Genomic DNA, 21602 nt, shown 5'->3' on the forward strand with positions numbered 1-21602 from the left:
ATATATATATATATGTACATGCCTAGTACCCTGGGAGAGGGCATTGGATCCTCTGGAATTGCAGTTACAGATGGGTGTAAGCTGCCATGTGGATACAGGGAATAGATCAGAGAACCTAGATCCTCAGGAAGCAGCCAGTGTTCTTAACCTTTGAACCAGCTCTCCAACCCTCAAATTTTATTTTAAATTGTGTGTATGTCCAGTGTGATCTGTGTACATGAATGCAGTATTTTCAGGGGCCAGAAGAGAGCATTAAATTCCCCAGAGCTTGAGTAACAGGTAGGTGTCAGTCAACTGATGTGGGAATCCAGATCCTCTGCAAGAAGAGTTCATGCTTTTAGCTCCTGACTCATTATGTCTTAATAACTTTCCTAGGATAGAGGGATAAAGTACTATTTCAGTAGCATGCAAAGGGATGTAACCATGGGATACATAGTCTGTCGTTATTTTAAAGTAGATGAAACTAGGGTTCCCCCCCCCTTAGGTAGTTATAAGTGCTTCAGGTTTTGTGTTTGTGAGTGTAGAGTTGCGTGTTTAAACACAGCTTTTTAGGGGTTTCACATTAACTGGTAACAACCACGTAAGTCAAATACCAATGTAAATGTTTCTCTATTTTTCTTCTCTCCTCTGCTCAGACTGATAATGTGGGGAAGTGTTGGGGACTTGATTTAATGTATTCCCAAATTCCATGGGAATTCCCATGTTTGCTTGTAAGATGCTGTAGGTCACTTCCCCCAATAGATTTTGATTGGAAAATAAAGATGCCAACAGCCAATGGCTGGGCAGATAGAATGAGGCAGGACTTGGAGATTTGCATGGGTGAAGAACAGAGCAAGTGGAAGCAGGCAGAGATTGCCATGCTGGGAAGAAGAAAGATCAGACCTGAAGGCCAGCTGACATATAAAAATCAGGGTAACTTCCCCAATTGTACCTGGGGTAGCAGAGATAAAATCTAGATTTTAAAGGATGTAAACTCAGGAGTACTGGAGGAGAATGTTTGCTAGTATCAGGAAGGATAGAAATGCCCAGCCATTAAGCTTGTCAAGACATATTAAAATTAACTAGTGTGTGTGTGTGTGTATGTGTGTGTCTTTCATTCTCAAATCCAAATACCTCTTGAGCAGGTACAATCTGTCATGAGCGCAGAGCGGTTTGCTAGCTAATTACCACTACAGGAAAGTTACCAGCAAAACACTCTGTGTTAAGAGAAACTGTAGACCTTGATTCTAGGTAGTATTCTTCAAGTGAGCCCAGAGTAATACATAGTGACTGGCTCACTTCTCACAGACTTGCCCAAGCCTCCCCTCTCAGTTGATTATTGGAGGACTCTGTGCTCATCATCCACAGCTCTAAGACAAAGCTCTCTGTTTGTAGGAGAATGGAGAGAGTCCATTGACCAGCCACACTGTGAGAGCATCCTAGTACCACATGTGCTCTGGCTCCGCAATAGCCAGGAAGCCAACCAGGTCTCCAGGGTTGTAATTCACAGATGTGCGGATCCCTCTCCTCGACCCCTCCCCACTCGTTCCCTCATGAGGAATTGAAAGAATGATACCTCTTTTAATCCAAGTTTAATCAACTTTTTAATCAAAGTTCCAACAGTGGTGTGAGAAGGGATCTTAGAGAGGCTTACAGATCATAGTTGCATGACAATGTCTACAGGAGGGGGCACCGGAGGAGGTATGGGAGCCCAACAACTGGTCAACTTCCAGAAAAGCTAGGACATAAAAAGATCTATAATGTAAAAACAAAAGATGGCTAAGCTTATGCGATAAGAGCTGTAACTAAGGCAACATGTCGGCTCTGTGGCTATTCTAGACTGCATTTTATGCAAATTAGCAGTTACCAAGTCCTTGAGACAAGCACTTCGTCGTGTAGAAGTCTGTCATAGTGAACACGCAGATTGGCGGGTCTGTAAATGTGCAGAGTACAACCTGCCCAACCTCGAGAGAGGCTAGGCCTAGCTGTTTAATGAGCCTTTGAAAGGTCTTGGTTGATTTACATGAAATTCAATTCCTGGTACCAGCTAGCCTGCTTGCTTTATTTTATCTCTCTTGTCTCAAGTTGCATATAAGATAGTTAATATTTCAAGCTCCTTTTAAAACTTCAGAGGAAGGGAAAATGTGGGCAGGAAAACTAAAAGTGAGTAAGCTTAGTTTAAAATGCATTCAGGGCTGGAGAGATGGTTCAGCAGTAAAGAGCACTGGCTGCGCTTCCAGAGGACCTGGGTTCTATTCCCAGCAGCCACACGGTGTTACAACCATCTATAACTCCAGTCCTAAGCATATGGCGTCCTCCGCGACCTCTGAGGGCACTGGGCATGCAAGTGGTCCACAGGCACACACGCAGGCAAAACATCCATGCACATAAAAGAAAAATAAGTAAGTTTTCCAAAAACTTCATTCCTTAAAAATGTAAACACTTCCCTTTGGCCCTCAGGATTTGCCCCTGAGACACACTCTGACATGCATGTCTCATCTCCCTTGATGGCGCACTTGAGTAATGTGGGCTTGATTCTGGGAAATGGAAAGAGATTAGTAATTAATAAGAGTCCAGTATTTTTAAATGAGGAAACAACCTTTCCTTTGTTTATATCCTGAGTTGCGTAAGATCAGTGGGTGGACTCCACTTCCAGTGCCTTGGTGCTGGAAACTCTAGCCTGGAGCAATGGGGATGCTTTAAAGTGCTTCCCAACCTTCTTAAGGCTGTGACCCTTTAATCCAGTTCCTTGTGCTGTGGGGAGCCCCAGCCATAAACTATTTCATGGCTATTTCCTAATTATAATTTTACTACTGTTATAAACAATAATATAAATATCTGCTATGCAGGACATCTGATATGTGGTCCCTAAAGGAGTCATGTCCCACAGGTTGAGAATCTGACTTAGAAGCCTAGGGAGCCTAAATTTCACCCCGGCAACCACAACGTAGAGGCATGAGCTGATTTGAGCAAGCTGTTCTCTGGTTTCTGCATGCATGCCTTCAAGAGTACAAACACCATCAATAAATAAATGGGTTTTTTGTTTTTTTGTTTTTTTTTAAATTGCTGCCGGACAGTGGTGGCACACACCTTTAATCCCAGCACTGGGAGGCAGAGGCAGGCAGATTTTTGAGTTCAAGGCCAACCTGCTCTACAGAGTGAGTTCCAAGACAGCCAGTGCTACACAGAGAAACCCTGTCTCGAAAAACCAAAAAAAAAAAAAAAAAAAAAAAAAAAAAAAAAAAAAAAAAAAATTTGCTGAAGAACCTAGCTCTGCCTTTACAGTAAGGGTCGGTTCTTCCAGATATTGATGGGGTAGAAAGCACAAGGAGGCTTCTTCCTTGGGTTCTGCTGGTTTTCTGCTTTGCAAGTGAGGTGCTGGTGATAACCAGGCCACTCTATCCATCCGTCGAGGCAGGATGAAAAGCTAGCCACACAGGAGCATACTTTCTTTTCCATACTGGAGCATGCTGCGGAGGGGAGCTTCTGATATCCAAGGTCTCCCTAACCTGCTTTCACAATGGCCCAGAGTGCCTTTCAAAATTGCAACGTTTTGGGAAACATTTCTAGAAATCTCACTAGGCTCTGGTGGTATTACTGTATTAAATATTTAAATCCCAGACCAGGGTTTCTACCCTGCCTTGGTTATTAGTTCCTGGATGAAAGACACACTCGGAACCTTTATAGTTACAATAAGCCTCTGTCTTAGTTAGGATTTTACTGCTGTGAACAGACACCATGACCAAGGCAACTCTTACAAGAATAACATTTAACTGGGGCTGGCTTGCAGGTTCAGAGGTTCAGTCTGTTATTATCAAGGCAGGAGCATGGCAGTGTCCAGGCAGGCATGGTGCAGGAGGAGCTGAGAGTTCTACATCTTCATCTGAAGGCTGCTAGCAGAATATTGACTTCCAGGCAGCTAGGGTAAGGGTCTTACAGCCCACACCCACAGTGACACACCTACTCCAACAAGGCCACACCTCCAAATAGTGCCAATCCCTGGGCCAAGCATATTCAAACTATGACAGCATCAAACTGCACAAAAGTTGGGCAGCTGCCTACCCAACCCTAAGTTATTCCTTTCTATTTATTATGTTCTATCTGGGCTACTCTTAGCTCTGATTGGGCAGCCCTCAGAGCCATGATCTCTTGACCCTTAATCCATGGCAACTTCTCCTTCCTCCTCTCCTGCACCTTCTTCATTGTCTGAACCCTCAAAGCCTAAACTCCACCTATGTCTCTTCTGCACAGCTATTGGCTGTCGACATCTTTAGTCATCAATCAGAATTAACTTGGGAGCAGGGTCACATGGGTTACACGCAGATTCCAGGTCTTGGTGGCCCACACTTAACATTACTATAAACAGCAAAAGACAAAACCTCACCAGGTATGAGTCTGAGGAAGCTGGCAGAAAAAGAATAGCTGCATCACCATCTTCCAAAGCGGCTCCAGCCATGCCTCTGCTAATCAGAAGCAACACATTCATGTCATACAAACAATGCTTTTTCTAACGTCTGCTTCCTGACTTCTAGAAAGGACCTACGCGTTTCTTGTAAACACAAGGCACCCCAAGATAAGAAGACAGATAGAGCAAGGGATGGACATGGTCATTTCCTCAGTGATTGGAGAAAGCTATAGACTTCAGGTGAGCTGGGTTTTCCACAGGAGGGCTCCTGCCCCACAAAGGGGCAATGTCCCTTCCTCCTGGGTACCTGCCACACCCTCTCAGGGTGTTCTGCTACAGACATCTGGGTTGTGGTTGATTCTATAACGCTCATGATGGTTTTGTATGTACCCCATGTCAATAAATTCTTTTCTCTTTCAGTTTGATTTCCAGGAAGTAGTGAGGAATTTTTTCCCTCCGGGAACTATCGTGCTAAATGGAGACAATCTGAGCTTCACCTACGAATTCAAGGCAGATGCCCTATTTGATTTCTTCTACTGGTTTGGGCTTAGCAATTCCACTGTAAAAGTGCATGGAAAGGTTCTGAACTTGACAAGTACAAACCCAGAAAAGAAAGAAACAATCAAGTTATTTCTGGAAAAAATGAGCGAACCTCTAATCCGAAGGAGTAGTTTCTCTGATCGGAAATTTAGCGTCACATCTAGAGGTATGTCGCAAACTCTTGGGGGCGGAGAGGGAGGTGTTGGTTAGCTCGAAGGGTGGAGTAAAAGCCAAGTGGCCACCAACTGAAATGCCAGAGGTCTGCCTCTTTACCAGAGAGAACAGAGATACCCCGGCCTATCTCTGACCACAGTACTTGGAAGGTGAGGCCAGTTTGGTCTCCATGAGTTAGTTCAAGGCCAGCCTGGTTTACACAGCAAGTTTTTGATAGTGAGTTAAAAACAAAAAACAAAACAAAACAAAACAAAACAAAAACCTGGTACCTCCAACTTGGGGAGGAAGGAGTAAGAGACATTTGTTAGCTTGAAGGAGGAGCTGGGCATGGCGGCATGCATCTGCATTCCAGCTGGGCATGGTGGCATGTACCTGCATTCTAGCTGGGCATGGTGGCAAGCATCTGTATTCCAGCTGGTTGTGAGGCTGCAGCAAGGGTGGGGTTGGAGGACAAGATGAATCCAGGAGTTTGAGGCCAGCCTAGGCAACACAGGGGAATCCTGTTTCAGATAAAAAGAAAAGAGGCAAAAAGGAAAAAGAAAAGAAAATGGAAGAAAGATATAGTGAGGTTTTTTTGTAAGCCCTCTAAATTTTCTGACAGAGCAGTTATATGATGCAGCCAAAGCAGAGGGTAACCTTAAATTATTAATTTACGTGAAAAATTACTAATTTAAATGACTGTCGACACTCAGTTCAGCACACAAGGCTTAAACTATCTTGGAAGAGGGCTGCCTCCCCCATTTCCTTTGCATGAACTCAGGACAACAGTGCTGGCAGCCAGCTTGCATGTCTCAGTGGCCGTGGTCTCTGTCTTAGGGGTGTATTCGGAAGGGTCCTTAGATACTGCAAGAATAACTCCTAGGAAGGTTTCATTTAACAACCGCACATGGCATATGGTGGGTGCTCGGCTTTGAAATGCGTGTGGCTCAGGCAGATGGCTTTCTCCTCAGTGAGCTGCTCTCTGAGGGTTAGCTAGTCCAGGGGGCCCCAGAGCACTTCCTGGATTAAGGCTCCGGTGGCTGTTGGCAGCAACTGCCAGCTCAGGGCCCGTAGTGCTCTGCAGAGCAGATGTCAAGGGTCTGGATTAATTGTGCTTAGTGGCAGTTCTTTCTTCCTTTGTGTGCAGCAAAAGTCAGGGGCTTTTTTTTTTCCTGGAAATTGTCTGTGTCCTTCCCTCTCTCCCTCCAACCTCTGGGAATGTCCCTCTCTTTCCTTCTTTCTCTTGCTTTTCTCTCTCTGGGTCTCTGTTTCTCCCCTCCATTTCAGGATCTGTTTTGCTCACCTCCCAACCCCCACCCTCTCCTGTCTTAGCCTCTTCTCACTGCCTGTTACAAACAAAAGCTTTGTGGGTGGGCTCACCTTGCTTTGGCTGCTGCCACTGTTGCTGGATCCTCACTCTCACCCACTGGCCCCAGCTTCCTGGATAGCCTTCCTGTTTCATTGTGACTCACCCTCTGTCCCTGTATCTGCTTAGGGTTTCCACTAGGGCATACATGGTAACAAAGTGTCACATTCCCTAGAAAGTTTCCCCTGAGCCAGATCCCAGGCCTCAGCTCTAGAGCTGTGGAGAAGACCGGGCCCCCCTGGGAATTGGTTGCCATTCCAGGGAGCACAACTAGGCACACCTGTTGCACTGGCAGGTTGCCAAGCCTGGCACGAAGCCTTTGGAGCAACTGCCAACTTGGTTCTGTCCACTTCAGAAGCTGATCTCTAGCTGGAAATGTAACTCAGTAGAAGAGTGTTTGCCTGGCATGTGAAAAGCTCCTGTTTTCTTCCTCAGCCCTGTAAAATAGTAAACCAACCAACAGTCAGAATCTGACTCCTGACCCCTGACCCCTGACCCTGGCCTCTGTCTTAGGCATCCATTTCCCAATAACTTGCTGCTGTGCCTCAAGTCTTCAGTCCAATGGAAAACAGTCATAGCCTTGGATGTCCATCAACATTTTTGTTGTTGTTTGTGAAGGAATCTCATTGTGTAGCCCTCCCTGGCTACCCTGAAACTTACTATGTAGACCAGGCTGGCCACGAACTCACAAGAGATCCACCAATCTCTGCCTCCTGAGTGCTGGGATTAAAGGTGTATGCCATCATAGCCAGCCAACAGTAATAGCACAGATAAGCAAAATCAATGCACTTCTATTTAGTTTTGAGTGTCCCCCTGGAAGCCAGGATTCTCTACTAAATTGCTGAAATGGCTCTTTTGGATGAGTTTCAGAGACACTTTTCTTCCCGTAGTGTTGGTAATAATGAATGCCTTATTTATGTGTTTGTAGGTTCAATAGATGATGTTTTTAACTGCAACCTGTCGCCCAGATCATCGGTTACAGAACCACTTTTGGCAGAATTCTCATTTCCAAGTGTTCAGGAATCTGAAGAGACATCCAGCCAACTTATCTGACTGGTCTGAATGTTCTAGCTGTCGCCCTTTGGAGGTCTGTGGAACACAGTGGATTGAAGGGGTAAGAGGAGGCAGGGGGTGGACTTTCCATCCCTTTGCCAGCCTCTGGCTCTTCAAGGTTCTATAGAGGTTTCCCATTTCCCTAGGCAAGGTGCCCTGGCTGGCCCAGTGGCTTCGATCAGGGGTATGATCATGGGATGGAAGGACTTTGTCTCTATGGCGTAGGGGGTCATTGACATTGAACACTTCTCTGAAGAATCTGAAGAATTCTCAGGGGCAACTATGCATGAACCTTTCTTAGCACCATGGCACTAAGGAGACCTTCCTGGCGACCACTGTGGGAGGTACCCGACTGGGATGCTAACCCTCGATGTTTCCTGGATCTCAGAATGGCCCTTTGCAGCCAGCCGCCCCAGCAAGCCTCTGGATTAAGCTCTTCTCTTGCAAATGTGTTAGGTAAAGCCGGTACCAATATTTCCCTGGGAAACAAGTCTGGTGTCCATCCTGCCAGTGGGATGAACATTCAAGATACTGGCTGCTGAAGGATCTCTGCAGGATGAGCCCTCCCTGAAATGTAAAAAGCCAGGTTGTCCTCCAATCAACCATTGACAAGAGAGGGCTCCTCCTCCCTGCAGGTATACCATATAAGTTGGTGTTTGAAATACTCTTTAGCAATCTTAATATGAAAAGAAAAGCCTAGGGAAACTAAGCCATTACCGGTACATTGGACAGCAGGGTGCTTTCTGCTTCACAGCTCCAGTGGGATTCATTGAAAGGGGAAAAAATATCCAATCTACATATGAAAGTTTGTGTGAGTGGCCAGGCTTGGTGCCTGTAACCCTAGCACTCAGGAGGTGGAGGCCGTAGAATGAAGAGTTCAAGACCATCCTTGGCTACATAGGGACTTCAAGGCCAACTTGCTTTATTAATACAGAAGACTGTCTAATAAAAACAAACCTGCATCATTGCATATGTGAATTCCCATCTGTACTCTTAAGGAAGCAAATTTATGGGCCCCTTGTAGCATCTTTTCTGTCCTTCTAAAAAACTTATTCATTCCCATGCTACATATTTTGATAGCAATGTTGATGGCCAGCCATTTGTATCTGAGATGTTACCTAGTACATATGCACAATTAAAACTTTTCTTAGCATTCAACTTGTAATTGATTTAATTTGTGGCCAAAAAACGGTACTGGGTGGCGTGGTTGCTCTGTGAACACTAATGACAGGAGGGGTGTGGCTTTAACAGCCACTACCTCAAGAAGGGACTTAGAACATGAAGCCATAGAGTATTCGGAGAAAGAAAATGAAGGCTGATAAGGAGAAAAGAAAGTGCCACATCATCACAGGAGGATAAATATGATATTAAATTCAATAAAAAGGAAAATAATGAAGAATTCTAACTAGTTCTCCACCAGCAGAAATAAACCTTAGGTACACAGCAAGAATTAAACTCTTCCCAAAGGAAATAAAAACTATTCATAACATTGACAATTTCTTTTGAAACTGAATTGAGAAATCACCCCAGGAAATGGACTGGAGATCTGGGAAGTTAATTTCATCATTAAGATTTCTTAGTTGGGCTGGAGAGATGGCTCAGAGGTTAAGAGCACTGACTGCTCTTCTGAAGGTCCTGAGTTCAATTCCCAGCAACCACATGCTGGCTCACAACCATCTGTAATGGGATCCGATGCCCTCTTCTGGTGCGTCTGAAGAGAGCGACAGTATACTCACATACATTAAATAAATAAATCTTAAAAAAAAAAAAAAAGGGTCTGGCGAGATGGCTTAGCGGTTAAGAGCACTGACTGCTCTTCCAAAGGTCCTGAGTTCAAATCCCAGCAACCACATGGTGGCTCACAACCACCCATAATGAGATCTGACACCCTCTTCTGGTGTGTCTGAAGACAGCTACAGTGTATTACACCAGAGTGAGTGGGGCTGTCCTGAGTTCAATTCCCAGCAGCCACATGATGGCTCACGGCCATTTGTACAGCTATAGTGTACTCATACACATAAGATAAATAAATAAATCCTTAAAAAAAAAGTCCTACTAACAAATACTGTGGGTCCCTTGTTTAAAAGAAAATTTTTTTTAGTTGATGCAAAAGTCACTTAATTATTCATTCACTCAACCCAGTTGTATCAGTCACCTATACCAAAACATACAATGATTGTATTTTATTGACAAATATTTCAAAGAAGTAAGATTGGCAAATCTATAAATTGGTGAAAACACTTCCTGGCTGACAGAGGCTCCAAACTGGGCATGCACATGGCCTGGAGTGGACAACCCAGACTGCATGAATAGTAAAAAGTCTGTAGGATGGCTCGATGACCTGTGTTCACTCAAGCTTGTGTTGAAATTTTATCATCAGTCACCTGCTCTTGCATCTTTATTAGCATACATTAATTACACATATTGATGGGTTTCATGATAATTTCATACTTGTCCATAATGTGTTTCGATCATATGCACATGCCTCCCCTGTTACCCGATAACCCTTCTACTCCTTCTAATTCCATGGTTGTTTTCTGGGAATTTCTATCTGGGGACAGTGATTTTCCTAGGGCTCCTTAGCTGCCATATCCTTCAAGACATTGAGATCCAGAAGGCCTCAGGAAGGTCCTAGGCCTGTGATGGCTGATTCCATGTGTCTGTGTCTGCTTTGCTGAACCAAGGAGCCTAGACTTGGTCAAGCATCATTCCGGATGTTTCTGGGAAAGATGAAGTCAATTGCTGAATTTTGAGTAAGGCAGGAAGTCCTCTTTAATGTGGGTGGGTCTCACTTAGTCACCTTTGGCTTTAACTATGAAGACTTCTTAAAGACTTCACTCCAACAAGAGGAAATCTGCAAGTAGAGACAGTATCTGGGCTGCAGCACTGATCCTTGGCAAGCCTCCACTTACTGCATCATCCTCAATGGCACACCTGATAAGGTTCAAAACCCTGTGCAATTCCTTAAAGCAAAACTGCAGAGCTGAGTCTTGGATAATCCCAGCACTCAAGAGGTGGAGGGAGAAGGATCAAGAGCTCATAGTTATATGGCATGTTCAAGGCTAGCTGAGGATTTCCGAGGCCTTGTGTCAAAACAAGCAAATACCCAAGGAGAGAGAAAATGAGATATGAGAGAGAGAAAGAGAAAGAGAGAAAGAGAAAGAGAGAAAGAGAGAGAGAGAGAGAGAGAGAGAGAGAGAGAGAATTTCTTGCTCATTTGTTTCTAGAATCCAAAGACAAATTGAGATAATGTCTTAGGAGTTCAATATTAGCTAGAAAGAACACAATGTATTTTTCACACATTACTCGATTGCAAACAACACACGCTACATAGTAACAATGTCTTGCTTAAATCAAAGAAACAAGGCAGAGAACATATTCAGTTTCTAGGACAGTTAATAGCTATCATCAGCATAAGAGGGTCTGAGATCACCTAGGAGACACACAGACACACCTTGGCTTGCTTGGGAGAGTCTATGTAGATTCAGTTCTTTTTTTTTTTTTTTTTTCAAGACAGGGTTTCTCTGTGTAGCCTTGGCTGTCCTGGAACTCACTCTGTAGACCAGGCTGGCCTCGAACTCAGAAATCCACCTGCCTCTGCCTCCCAAGTGCTGGGATTAAAGGTGTGTGCCACCACTGCCCTGCGGTCAGTTCATTAAGATAGGAAGATCTGCCCCATGGTCTGGGGGCCCTGGGCTGCACGAAAGGAGAATGTTAGCTGAGCATCACCATTCATGGACTTCTGACTTCAGACGCAAACATACCTAGCAGCTACTAATTTCATGAGTTCCTCACCACGGTGCAAACCTTTACTTCTTTCAACGGCCATTAGTCAGGTGTTTTATCAGAGAAATAGGCAAAGGAGCTGAGATGATACCCTTGTACCTAAAGTGGTGGGGCATCACTGTGGACTGGCTTTAACTCGCTCTGGCCTCTTCTGGGCTGCTGGAGCAGCCACCAGAGGTCTCTTCCTCATTTTTCATTACTTTCTTCTTTTCATGATCCCATCCATCAGCTCTTACCTGTTCTCCCTCCCATTCAGGAAGTGAACTCACAATCTCTTCTATGTTACTAGAGCATTGATCCTCAGACTTGTAGTGTGTGTGTGTGTGTGTGTGTGTGTGTGTGTGTGTGTGTGAATGTAGCACAAACTACGGTCATTAGGGAAGAGGGAACCTCAACTGGAAATGTCTCCATCAGGTTGGCTTGGGAAGTGTTGTGCTGACTAGTGATTGATGTGGATGGTTCAGCCGACTGTGGGCAGTGCCACCCCATGCCCCAGCTGATGGGCCTGTGTTACTTTATATAATAAAGCAGGCTGAGCAAGCATGGGGAACAAGGTAGTAAGCAGTATTCTTCTGTAGTTAATTCCCCAGATGATGAGCTGTGACATGGAAATGTAAGATGAAGTAAACCCTTTCCTCTCTGAGTAGCTTTTGGTGATGCTGTTTATCTCAGTCCTAGAAAACAAACCAGGACAGTGTGCATCTCAGCCTGAGAAGCAGCTCTCCAACAAGCCCCTCCCCTTCCTGGGTCCCTCTGCTTTCCTGAAGCTCCTACCTCAATCCTTGCTCCCTACTCTTGATCTGACTATCATTAGCCAGCTCTGCTAATGATAGTTTCTAAAAGGCCACATTCGCATCTTCAATTATGCTGATTATAAAGTTTATTCACAGGACGTGTAAGGTTTATTCTTTCTGCTATGTATCAAGAAGTCCTCATTTTCTGTGATAGCCAGCTCTTGGCAACCACAGGTTCTTTCATTCTGATCAAAACTAGCAACATTAACTCAGACTACACCCAACACTTCATACAACATATGTAGGTTATAGAACAGTAGTTCTCAACCTTCCCAATGCTGCAGTCCTTTAATATAATTCCTCCTGTTGTGGTGAGTCCCAGCTATAAAATTATTCCATTGCTATTTTATAAATGTAATTCTTCTACTGTTATGAATCATAACAGTAAATATTTGATATGCAGGATATCTGATATGCAACTCCCATTAAAGGCTCATTAGACTGCTCAAAGTAGTCACAACCCACAGGTTGAGAAATACTGTTATAGTGTGTGTGTGTGTGTGTGTGTGTGTTTGTGTGTGTGTGTAGGTTATACAATGGTACAAAAAAATGCCACAAACTTTTAAGAGATCTTACTGGAAGTAGAGGCAGAGCTCCTATGAATGTAGAGAAAGTCAGTACAGTTGCTTAGATACTAATGAACCCAGTTAGAGATGTGTGGCAGTGAGCAGAGCAGAGCCACAGGGTCATGGGGTCCAGCCATGCCTCAGGGTCACTGGATGGACAGATAGATGAACTGATGACTGATTTCAGTGGCCCAGTGAAGCAATGGGAAACAGTGATGGGCTGAAGCCATGAGGACCATCAGGACTTTGCTGCTCATGAGGTCCCTGATGCAGGCACTTTGTCAGATGATAGGTTAGCTGGGTCCTTGACACCCAATGTTAGGCATCCTTTAGATGTGGCTCAGGTGAAAGTGTTTCCTACTTTGCTGGCCTGGTTTGATGAGCTCTTTGGCCTGGTTTTACTGATGTGGTTTTAATAGGCCCAGGTGTTCTCACATCCCCATTTGACTTTGGTAAGTTTATAGCCTGCACAAGTCATTCATCAGTCTGTGCCTTGTAGGGGATGTTGCACAGGTCCTGGGGTTCATAGCTAGAATGAGGTGCACGCTCATTCAGCCTCAGGATTTGCACCTTCAGCAAAACTAAATGTTGCTTGTAAAATGGGCAAAGCACAGCCCAGATGCTTCATACGGTGTGAAGTAATTTAAAGTCAGGCATAGCCTGATGCCCACTCTAACCTTCTCTTTCCCTCCCCATCAGAGATTCACAACTTGACAGCTTGATTGCTGTCTGCTCCCTCTTACCACCCATTGTCTTAAGCACTTCGAATTGTGTGTGCAAAGAAAGAGACTCAATGATATTCATTGGAAAAAAAAACCATTAACTCTTAACCCATTAGATCGAAATCTCCCTTGTTTAGGATCTAAGCAAAACTACCGAGCCACATTAGTGACCCAGATATTTTGCCTTTTGAGTAACAGTTCTAACTTCTCCTTTTGGAAAAGAGGTCACAGTTTAAAGTTCCGGCTTAGTGCCTTCCCTTCACTGTGCAAAACACTCAGTGAGCTCCTGCCATGCTCAGGTGTCCTTTAGCCCCTCTGCTGGGCTCATAGGGCCAGCTCTCAGGCCAGTTGTTGTAGCTCTGTGCATGCACTGTCCCCTCATTGATCTTCACAGAATAGCACCAACAAATTCTTCAGCATCTCCGGACTCCATTATTTTTCCAGTCGCTGCCCTCTTTACCTGGCTGCCTCCACACATCCTCAAAATGTAGGCATTTGTAGGGAGCAGTGAAGCTGGAGAGACATTCGCCATGGCAAGATGGCGCCTACTTCCGCTGTCAACTCCTAGTAAACAACTGTTTGCGCATGTGCGTAGAGAACTGTTTGCGCATGTGCGTAGAGTGAAAAGACACCGAGTCACGGCTCATTCTGGGGCGTTACGTAGGGTAATGAGCGAACAGCCAATCATGGGCAGACAAGCCACGCTGTGGGCAGACACGCCGCACTGTGGTGTATATAAGCAGTGTGGATTTTGGGCTCGACCCTTTTTCCCTATGGATGAGGACAATATACGTTGCTGCAGAAGGAACCTAGTGTGTCCGTGTGTCTTCTTGCTGGGGAGACGACGGCCCGGGCTACAGGCATTGTTTTCTTTCAGAGTACTATCTCCAAGCCCCAGTCATATCTAGGGTGCTGCCTTCAATGTCACCATGCAGCTTATAGTCAATACACAATATAGTTTGTTGAGAGGAGAAAGAAGAAAAGAGAGCATGCAACACACGCAACCAAGCAGATGTTGGCTTTATCATTTCCAGGCTTGCCTCAGGCCAACAAAACTTAATGCCAGAACACCGCAATGCCACTCACAGTAAAGTAGACCCAGACCAAAATATATACGTTGAGTGGAGATAGGAAACTATACTATCAATGTAGACCTAGAATAGAAATGAGGAAAAAGAGAGATTCCTTGGCTTGTGTGGGTTACCACTGATAAGTTGTTAGGATTAACATCTCTGTACACCCAGTGTTTACAGACGAGGCAACGGGAGCTCACAAACAGATTTGCTTTACCCCGAGGGCCCCCAGAAGGAAAGTGGCAAAGACGTCTCCTGGATCTGCAGTCAGTGCACACCCCACATTTTAACTTGCCTAAGACGAGACAAATCTAAGATATTAATAAGAACTCGCTTTAAAAATTCTATACGCTCACTGCTCTGCTTTAAAAATATATTTATCTTAAATTATGCTATGCTAATTAGCCCTACCATTTCCAGACAGCTAATCTGTTATTGGGTGTTACTTTCTTAATTTAGATGCCACTACTAAACCCTAATTTAGACTCATTCCTGTTTAAATTACATTGACAGAAGTCTGTGCCTCCCTATGTTTTCTGCTGTTCATTGCATTAAAATGTGTCACATTCCCTATATTGTGTGCATGAGACTCCTCCGCCAGAGAATTCAGGGTTAGCTCTTCATTTTAAAGATGATGCTGATTCTTGCAGAAGTCCGGAGTCTAATTCCTAGCATCCACATCCGGACCCACTGACCCACATCTGACGGCTCACAGCTGCCTGTTACTCCAGTCCCAAGGGATCTAATACCCTGTACTGGCCTTCTCCAGTACCAGCCCACTTGTGGCACTCATGCACACATATACACATTTAACGTAAATCATAAAAATGACGTTTGGGATCTTTGATTCCTAATCAATGTTCTTTGATAAACTCTTTGTGAGGCTTTACTGCCCATCTAAGGTCTTACATTTGAATAATTCCTTTTAGGAAAGAGAAGAGTTGTACATTATTATTATTATTATTATTATTATTATTATTATTATTATTATTATTATTATGTCCCCCATTTGTTTTAGACAGGATATAGTGAGATCAAGTCCTGACTGGGCTGGCTGGCACTCATTATGTAGACCAGGCTTGTCTCAAATTCTCAGAGATCTGCTCCATTAAGGAAAGTGTCAATCACCTTCTAAACAAGGTTCTAGAAATGTCCACTGTGCATTTCCTATTTTCTCTTCCCAAGAGTGAATGGTAGCTATGCTCTAATCTGGAGTCATTCAGTAGTAACGAAGAACCTGCTCTGTGGCCAATAACCAGGCAGTTGCCAAGATGATGAACATAAAATACCTTTTGCACTCAGAGATTAATACATTGCTTCTTGTGTTGTGAGGGCTCCCATAAGTGAATGAGAGAGTGGCAATCAATCAATCATCAATCAATCAATCTGACAACACTACAAGGTTTCTGTATGTTCAACGCTAAATGTTAATTCAAAATCAAATCAAACAAGCTCAGAGTGTTTATTATATAGAGTTGAACAGAGGAGTAAGGTTATTGTATGTAGCTGAACAAGGAGACCAGGTTATTACATCGAGATAAAAGGGATGCAGGATTTATGGTACCCAGCTGGACCACAGAGTCAAACATAGATCTCGATATCCGGGAAGAAAGCTATGGTGGACACTTCCACACACGCTGTCCACATCTGCACTAAAGAACTGGGTTCCCTGAAGAAGTCTTTCCCATTTCCCTCTGAGCCTCACTTGAGAATGCTCCATTTTTAAAAAATTGCTATTTGATTTGCTGTCCTGAATTTCATAAGAACGCGTTAAATGAGTTTTGGCTTAGGATCGGGGCAGAACTGCCAAGTGTTTTTTGAAGTGGTCCTAAGCACATTTCTGCCCCTTTGTACCAGGCATTTATCCAAAATGGTCTTTTGAGCATTGGTGGTTATAGAACCCAAAATATTGATGGATTCTGAAAAGCCCCAAAGATGGTCTGTGTCCTGGAACATCTCATATTCGACTGAGATTTAATTCTTTATGTAAAATAAACAGGTCATCTTATTAATATGCAATCTCATTGATATGCTGTCTCATTAACATGCAAATTTGCTTCTCATCTTTCATAGATGGTAAAATTGTATGCACAGCAGTGAATTGTTTTTAAAATAAAGTTTCTCATGGTTCATTATCAATAAATATGTGACCTGTGTTTTTGTCTTATATACCTTATATACCTAGCTGGTATAAAAATTTCTCAGGCACAGTGTGATCACAAGTGAAAAAAGAATTCAAAAGCCACATTCTAACATGTACAGGTGGGTAGGATTGGTGGGCCAGTGTACAATTACAAAGTGGCCCCCACTACATCCTATGATTGGTACCAGGAATATAGATTGGGCTTTTTTGTAATTTTTAAAAATAGGATCTGGTATAACCCAGGCTGCCCCTGGACAAACTATGTAATAGAGGATGACCCTGCTGCATCCACGTTCCACATGCTGGGAATGCAGGCCCGTGCCACCATGCCTGGACACTTCTGGACTCTCTGTAGTTAGCTTGTGCCCTGTGGTAACTAGAGGCTGGCTTACGCTGCTCCAGATTGACCTCACACGGACCTGTCGCTGAACCTCTTACCTTTCTTTCCCTTATACCAGATCTTTCTCGTCCTTGAGTGTAGTTACCATGTCCTACAGATTTCCGTGCCAACCTTGCCCACATTTGCTTACACTGAAAGCTATGAACACAAATTTGCCGTTGGGCGTCTGACAGTCTGCTTCCGGGTTTTTAATATTTGGGGTATTTAATATTTTGAGACAAGGTATCTCTTTCCAGGGTTGGGCTCCTGCCTTAGCCTCCTGAGTTCTGGGATTACAGGTAAACACCGGTATACCAGTCTAAAATAAACTCATTTCAACCCTTTTCAATTTGCTATTTGCTAATACACAAAACAATGGTGTGGTATTGCAAGGACTAGAGCAGTGGTTCTCAACTTTCCTGATACTGTGACCCTTTACTACAGTTCCTCACGCTGTGGTGACTCCCGACTACAAATTATTTGGTGGCTACTTCATAACTGTAATTTTGCTACGGTTATGAATGGTAATGTATAATGGTAATATCTTTGTTTTCCAATGGTCTTAGGTGACCCCTGTGAAAGGGTCGTTCGACACCCCTCTGCCCTGAAGGAGTCACAGTCCACAGGTTGAGAACTACTGGATTAGGGAACTCCATGAAAGTCAGGAATCAGCAGGGTGCACCCACCCTCTGGGTCCAGGGGCGGAGACTGAGAGAAGGCTTGTGGTGTCTCCATAGCGACGCATCACAAAGGCACCCACAGAGGGTGGGGAGCAGAGTGGAGGACTTCTGCCTTGTCAGGGCGGGAAGATCACCTTTTGGGACAAGATGGCCCAGTATGAGAACAAGGTTCCGTGCCCCACTCAATGTGACCCCAAGCTCCAGTCAAGTAAGGCTGCCCACGCTGCGGGTCTGCGGGGCGTGGTGTGCTGTGTGTGGTGTGGAGTTGTTTTAAATAAGACACTTTTGCTCAAGGGCAAAAAATCGTGAGAGGTTTGCCTCGCTCTTAGAGACGTCAGGGAGGCGCAAGTGAGTCAGGGAGAATGATTAGCTGTCCAAAACCCCGCTCCTGCCCAGCTCTTTATACTCCCCTCTCTAAAGCTCTAGGGTGTCCTTTAAATATTTCAGGAAATCCCTGAGGGGACTTGATAAAGCCACAGCTAGTGACCTTCCAAGGACTGCAGGGCGGAAGACAAGTGAACAGAACTGAGGACGCTTGGAAGGGAGAGAAGGAGTCGGCTGGTTCTTTAAGTCGCAAGCAGCAAATACAATGGGTGCAGGCGGGCGGGGGAGGGGCGGGATCAGCCGGCCGGAGCTTCTCTGCCTGCAGACTGGGCTTGGAGCTGAGCCTGTTTCAAAGGCGCTCTGCCAGGTGACAGATGGAGAACCTTGCTCTGTAGTTCTGCTTGCGAAGGCGGCGGGTTTACCAGCTCAGCGTTTTGCGTTGGTGGAGAGACAACCTCCCCTGGCTGTTAGCTGCGACACGAGCAGCATTATTACTGAGTGCACAGTCAGCTTATCCATCCCTTCGGAGCAATAATGGCCGGCTGCAGCCGTCTAGCCGAGCTGGCTACAGGGCTGTGAGGATTCTTTAGAATGATGCGCCTAAGAGAACAAAGAAGTGGGTGTTTACTTTCCAATCTAGTTCTCTGTAAACGAAGAATGGAAAGGGGGGGAGGGGGGGAAGGAACGTGGAGGATCGTATTCAGTTAAAAAAAAAATGTTAGTTTTCAGATTCTAAAGGACAGCAAGGTCAGGAGATGAAGGAGGGAAAAGCTCCCAGGATTCCCAAGGGGACTCCTTAATTTCCATTTCCTTTTTCCTAAACACTCTGTCAGGATTTTTCCTAGTCCAGTAGTCTCCCTCCTTGTCTGGAACAGATAAGAGTTAGGATTCCTCCTCTTACGGAATTGATCACATACCCCAGGACCTTCCGGTGCTACATAAACTGCCAGGGACGCTACTGTCTACACTCAGTACCCAATTCCAAAAGTTCAGACTGAACTATCCAGCTCTTGACCAGGCGGTTTTGACACATGGCCTAGTAGAGCCTCTGCCTCAGTGTGAATAAAATCACCTTCCTATCCTTGGAAACTTCCAGAAGCTGAGAGTGCAATGAAGAGGGCCCAGGCTGTTAGAGAAGGATGCCTTGATTGATTACAGATCTCTTCCTTTCAGCCTGATTAATTACATGACCATGAACACCATGGATGAGTCACCATGGTTACCAGGGTAAGGCTTTATGAGGTAGGCAGTGAAAGGGGGCCTTGGCAGCCAGACTGTTTTCTTCACTCAGTGTGTCTTCAGACTCTTGACTTCACATCTCTGTTTCCCTGCCAGACTCCTATCAAACTAAACCAAAGCTCAGATTACCCCATTGAATCCCTCTATGAAATGCCCTCACTCCCCACCCCCACATCCTCCTCAGGGAACTGGGATCCCACACACAGGATGTCAGCCCACCGCTGAGTATGTGTTCCTCAGGATTCACAGCATCTCCACTGGCTGTGTGCGTTCCCAAACCAGGACAGGGCTCTGTGTCTCAATGCTGACTATGATGTTAGCAGCGGATCAGAGGATCTAGAACTAGAGAAGAAAGAACCATCTAGAAGGACGGCAGGATCACAGGAGAGATCCGGTATGGGGCCACAGAGAAAGCCTTGGGGATACTACCGACCACCGGGACACCAGATATACGCAAAGATTTCACCGGAAACAGTTTGGACGCTGTCTATGAATTACGGATTCTCAAGTACTAAAGAGGATTAACTCTGATAACACCATTTTCAGGAAGCTTGTCAACAGAGGTCAAAGCATACACACATACATCCCTGACAACAAACGGATTACAGTAGGGTGGGTGAGTCGGGGATGGCCTGGGCGTCCAAGTGCGCCAGGATTAGAGAGCAGACAGAAGCTACCGGTCTGTGCTTAGGTGGCACGGGAAACAGGAGACTTTCTTCCGGCCCTGGAGGCAGCCAAGCCCGCTCGTGTACGGACAGACTCCTAGAGCCAGGCTCTCAGATGACCCCACTACCAGCTGCCAGTCCTCGGCTGTCCTCGCCTTTCCTCGGTAAAGGAAAGACCCCTGAGCTGGAACATGCTCATCCATGTGATTGACCGGAAGGTGCCACCTGAAGCAGGTTCACGAGGGTTCTGAGGTTCTCCAGCATATCTGGGCCCGATGAAAGTGATCTTGCTTCTACATGAATGTGCACACACAAATATACCTACACATACATACACTTACATACACATACACACAAATAAGAAACCTTCCAATCCATATTCTTATGAAGTATAATAAGTAATAATGAACAATTACCCAGAAATGCAAAAGGAGAAAATGACTGAATTTTGACTTCACATTGAACACATCTGGAGGCAATATATTTTGAAATATTTGACATCAGCCCTACCTACAAGCCACTTTGAGCTGCAAGAAATTGGGTTACTTAGGTGGCTATGGTGGCAGTCAGTGTACACAGCGTGGATGTGGACAACGAAAGCTGGAGGGGGCTAGAGGGCAGCATGCTGAGTTCACTGAACTCAAAATGGCAATCAACTTAAACATACAGGTTATTTTCTAGTTTCCCTTTGATGATTTTGAATTGCGGTTAACTAAAATACTTATCACTAAAATTGCAGATAAGGGGACTGTTGTATTCCTAGCAAATTTCGTGGCACTTTGTTGATGTAGGGAACTGGTCTGCTATTGTAAGGAGTTCGTCTAGCAAGCTAGCTTGTTGCTGTAGGAGCTGGGCAGATAAACTCTGCTGTCTTTGCTGCCCACATGCAGATCTCAGCATCCTTCTAGAGTCATCTGGCATTATTTCCTGCATCATATGAAGACTCTTTACCTTTCAGGGCATCACATGCTGGTTTTCTCCTGGATTAGCCAGCTGCTCTTTATAGCCTGTTTCACTGGGCTCCTCCTTGATCTTAAGGCCAGGATTTAGCCACATATGTATGAATAAGGGAATTTATACATGAATTGTAAGTCAAAATGGCAAGAGTCAAACTCTACTGTCTCTTAGTTAATTTTCTATTGCAATGACAGAACACCATGACCAAGGTGACATATAAACAAAAGCATTTAACTTGGGGGCTCACCATTCCAGAGGGTGAGAGTTCATGATCATTTTGTCAAGGAACATGGCAGCAGGCAGGCACACATGGTACTGGAGCAGTAACTGATTCACAAACATGAGGCAGAGTAACAGGGCAGGGAGGAGAGATAGATACTGGGTGGGGCAGGTGCTTTTAAAACCTCAATCCATCCACAGCGGACACAGGTCTTCCAACAAGGCCACACCCCTAATCCTTCCCAAATCACCCAACTGGTGACTAAGTATTCAAATATATGAGCTTATGGGGGGGCATTCTGATTCAAACCATTATGTCTGTGCTTACATGTATGTATGTATGTATAAATCAGCATATGATTATATACCCATGGATACACGCCAAGGGAAGCAGAGGCAGAGTGCTACCTGCAGCACTTAAGGACTTACTTTCAAGCCAGATCCTAGGCTTCATTGCAGAAAGAATTTCAATGAGCAAGCATATAAAGAAGGACTGAGTCTACAGAGTGAGTTCCAGGACAGCCAGGGCTACACAGAGAAACCCTGTCTTGAAAAACCA

At 44.8% G+C, this 21602-nt stretch overlaps 2 protein-coding genes and 1 long non-coding RNA gene across 10 annotated transcripts in view; 2 read left to right on the forward strand and 1 right to left on the reverse strand.

Annotated features, from left to right (window-relative positions):
* Positions 1-8654, forward strand: part of Medag (mesenteric estrogen dependent adipogenesis) — a 20638-nt gene extending 11984 nt beyond the window's left edge. The window contains exons 3-5 of the mRNA XM_031338804.1: positions 4512-4624; positions 4805-5090; positions 7372-8654. Of these exons, the coding sequence (XP_031194664.1) occupies positions 4512-4624; positions 4805-5090; positions 7372-7496 (524 nt within the window). The 3' untranslated portion in view covers positions 7497-8654. The remainder of the gene's footprint in view (positions 1-4511; positions 4625-4804; positions 5091-7371) is intronic.
* A 9053-nt stretch (positions 8655-17707) lies between these two features.
* Positions 17708-21602, forward strand: part of Tex26 (testis expressed 26) — a 33941-nt gene continuing 30046 nt past the window's right edge. For 4 of the 8 annotated variants that reach the window (XM_031338811.1, XM_031338812.1, XM_031338809.1 and 1 more), the window contains exon 1: positions 17708-17847. In XM_031338811.1, the coding sequence (XP_031194671.1) occupies positions 17787-17847 (61 nt within the window). In that variant the 5' untranslated portion in view covers positions 17708-17786. Of the gene's footprint in view, positions 17848-19610; positions 20032-21602 lie in introns of those variants that run through there. The other 4 variants (XM_031338810.1, XM_031338805.1, XM_031338806.1 and 1 more) reach the window with 2 other exon arrangements.
* On the reverse strand, positions 18179-19176 carry LOC116068801. The gene is made up of 2 exons (XR_004109695.1): positions 19036-19176; positions 18179-18563 (listed from the first exon to the last, which is right to left on the reverse strand). It is a non-coding gene; the product is annotated as an uncharacterized LOC116068801 (long non-coding RNA).

This window comes from Mastomys coucha, unplaced genomic scaffold, assembly GCF_008632895.1.
Source record: "Mastomys coucha isolate ucsf_1 unplaced genomic scaffold, UCSF_Mcou_1 pScaffold22, whole genome shotgun sequence".
In the NCBI taxonomy this organism is placed as follows: Eukaryota; Metazoa; Chordata; class Mammalia; order Rodentia; family Muridae; genus Mastomys; species Mastomys coucha.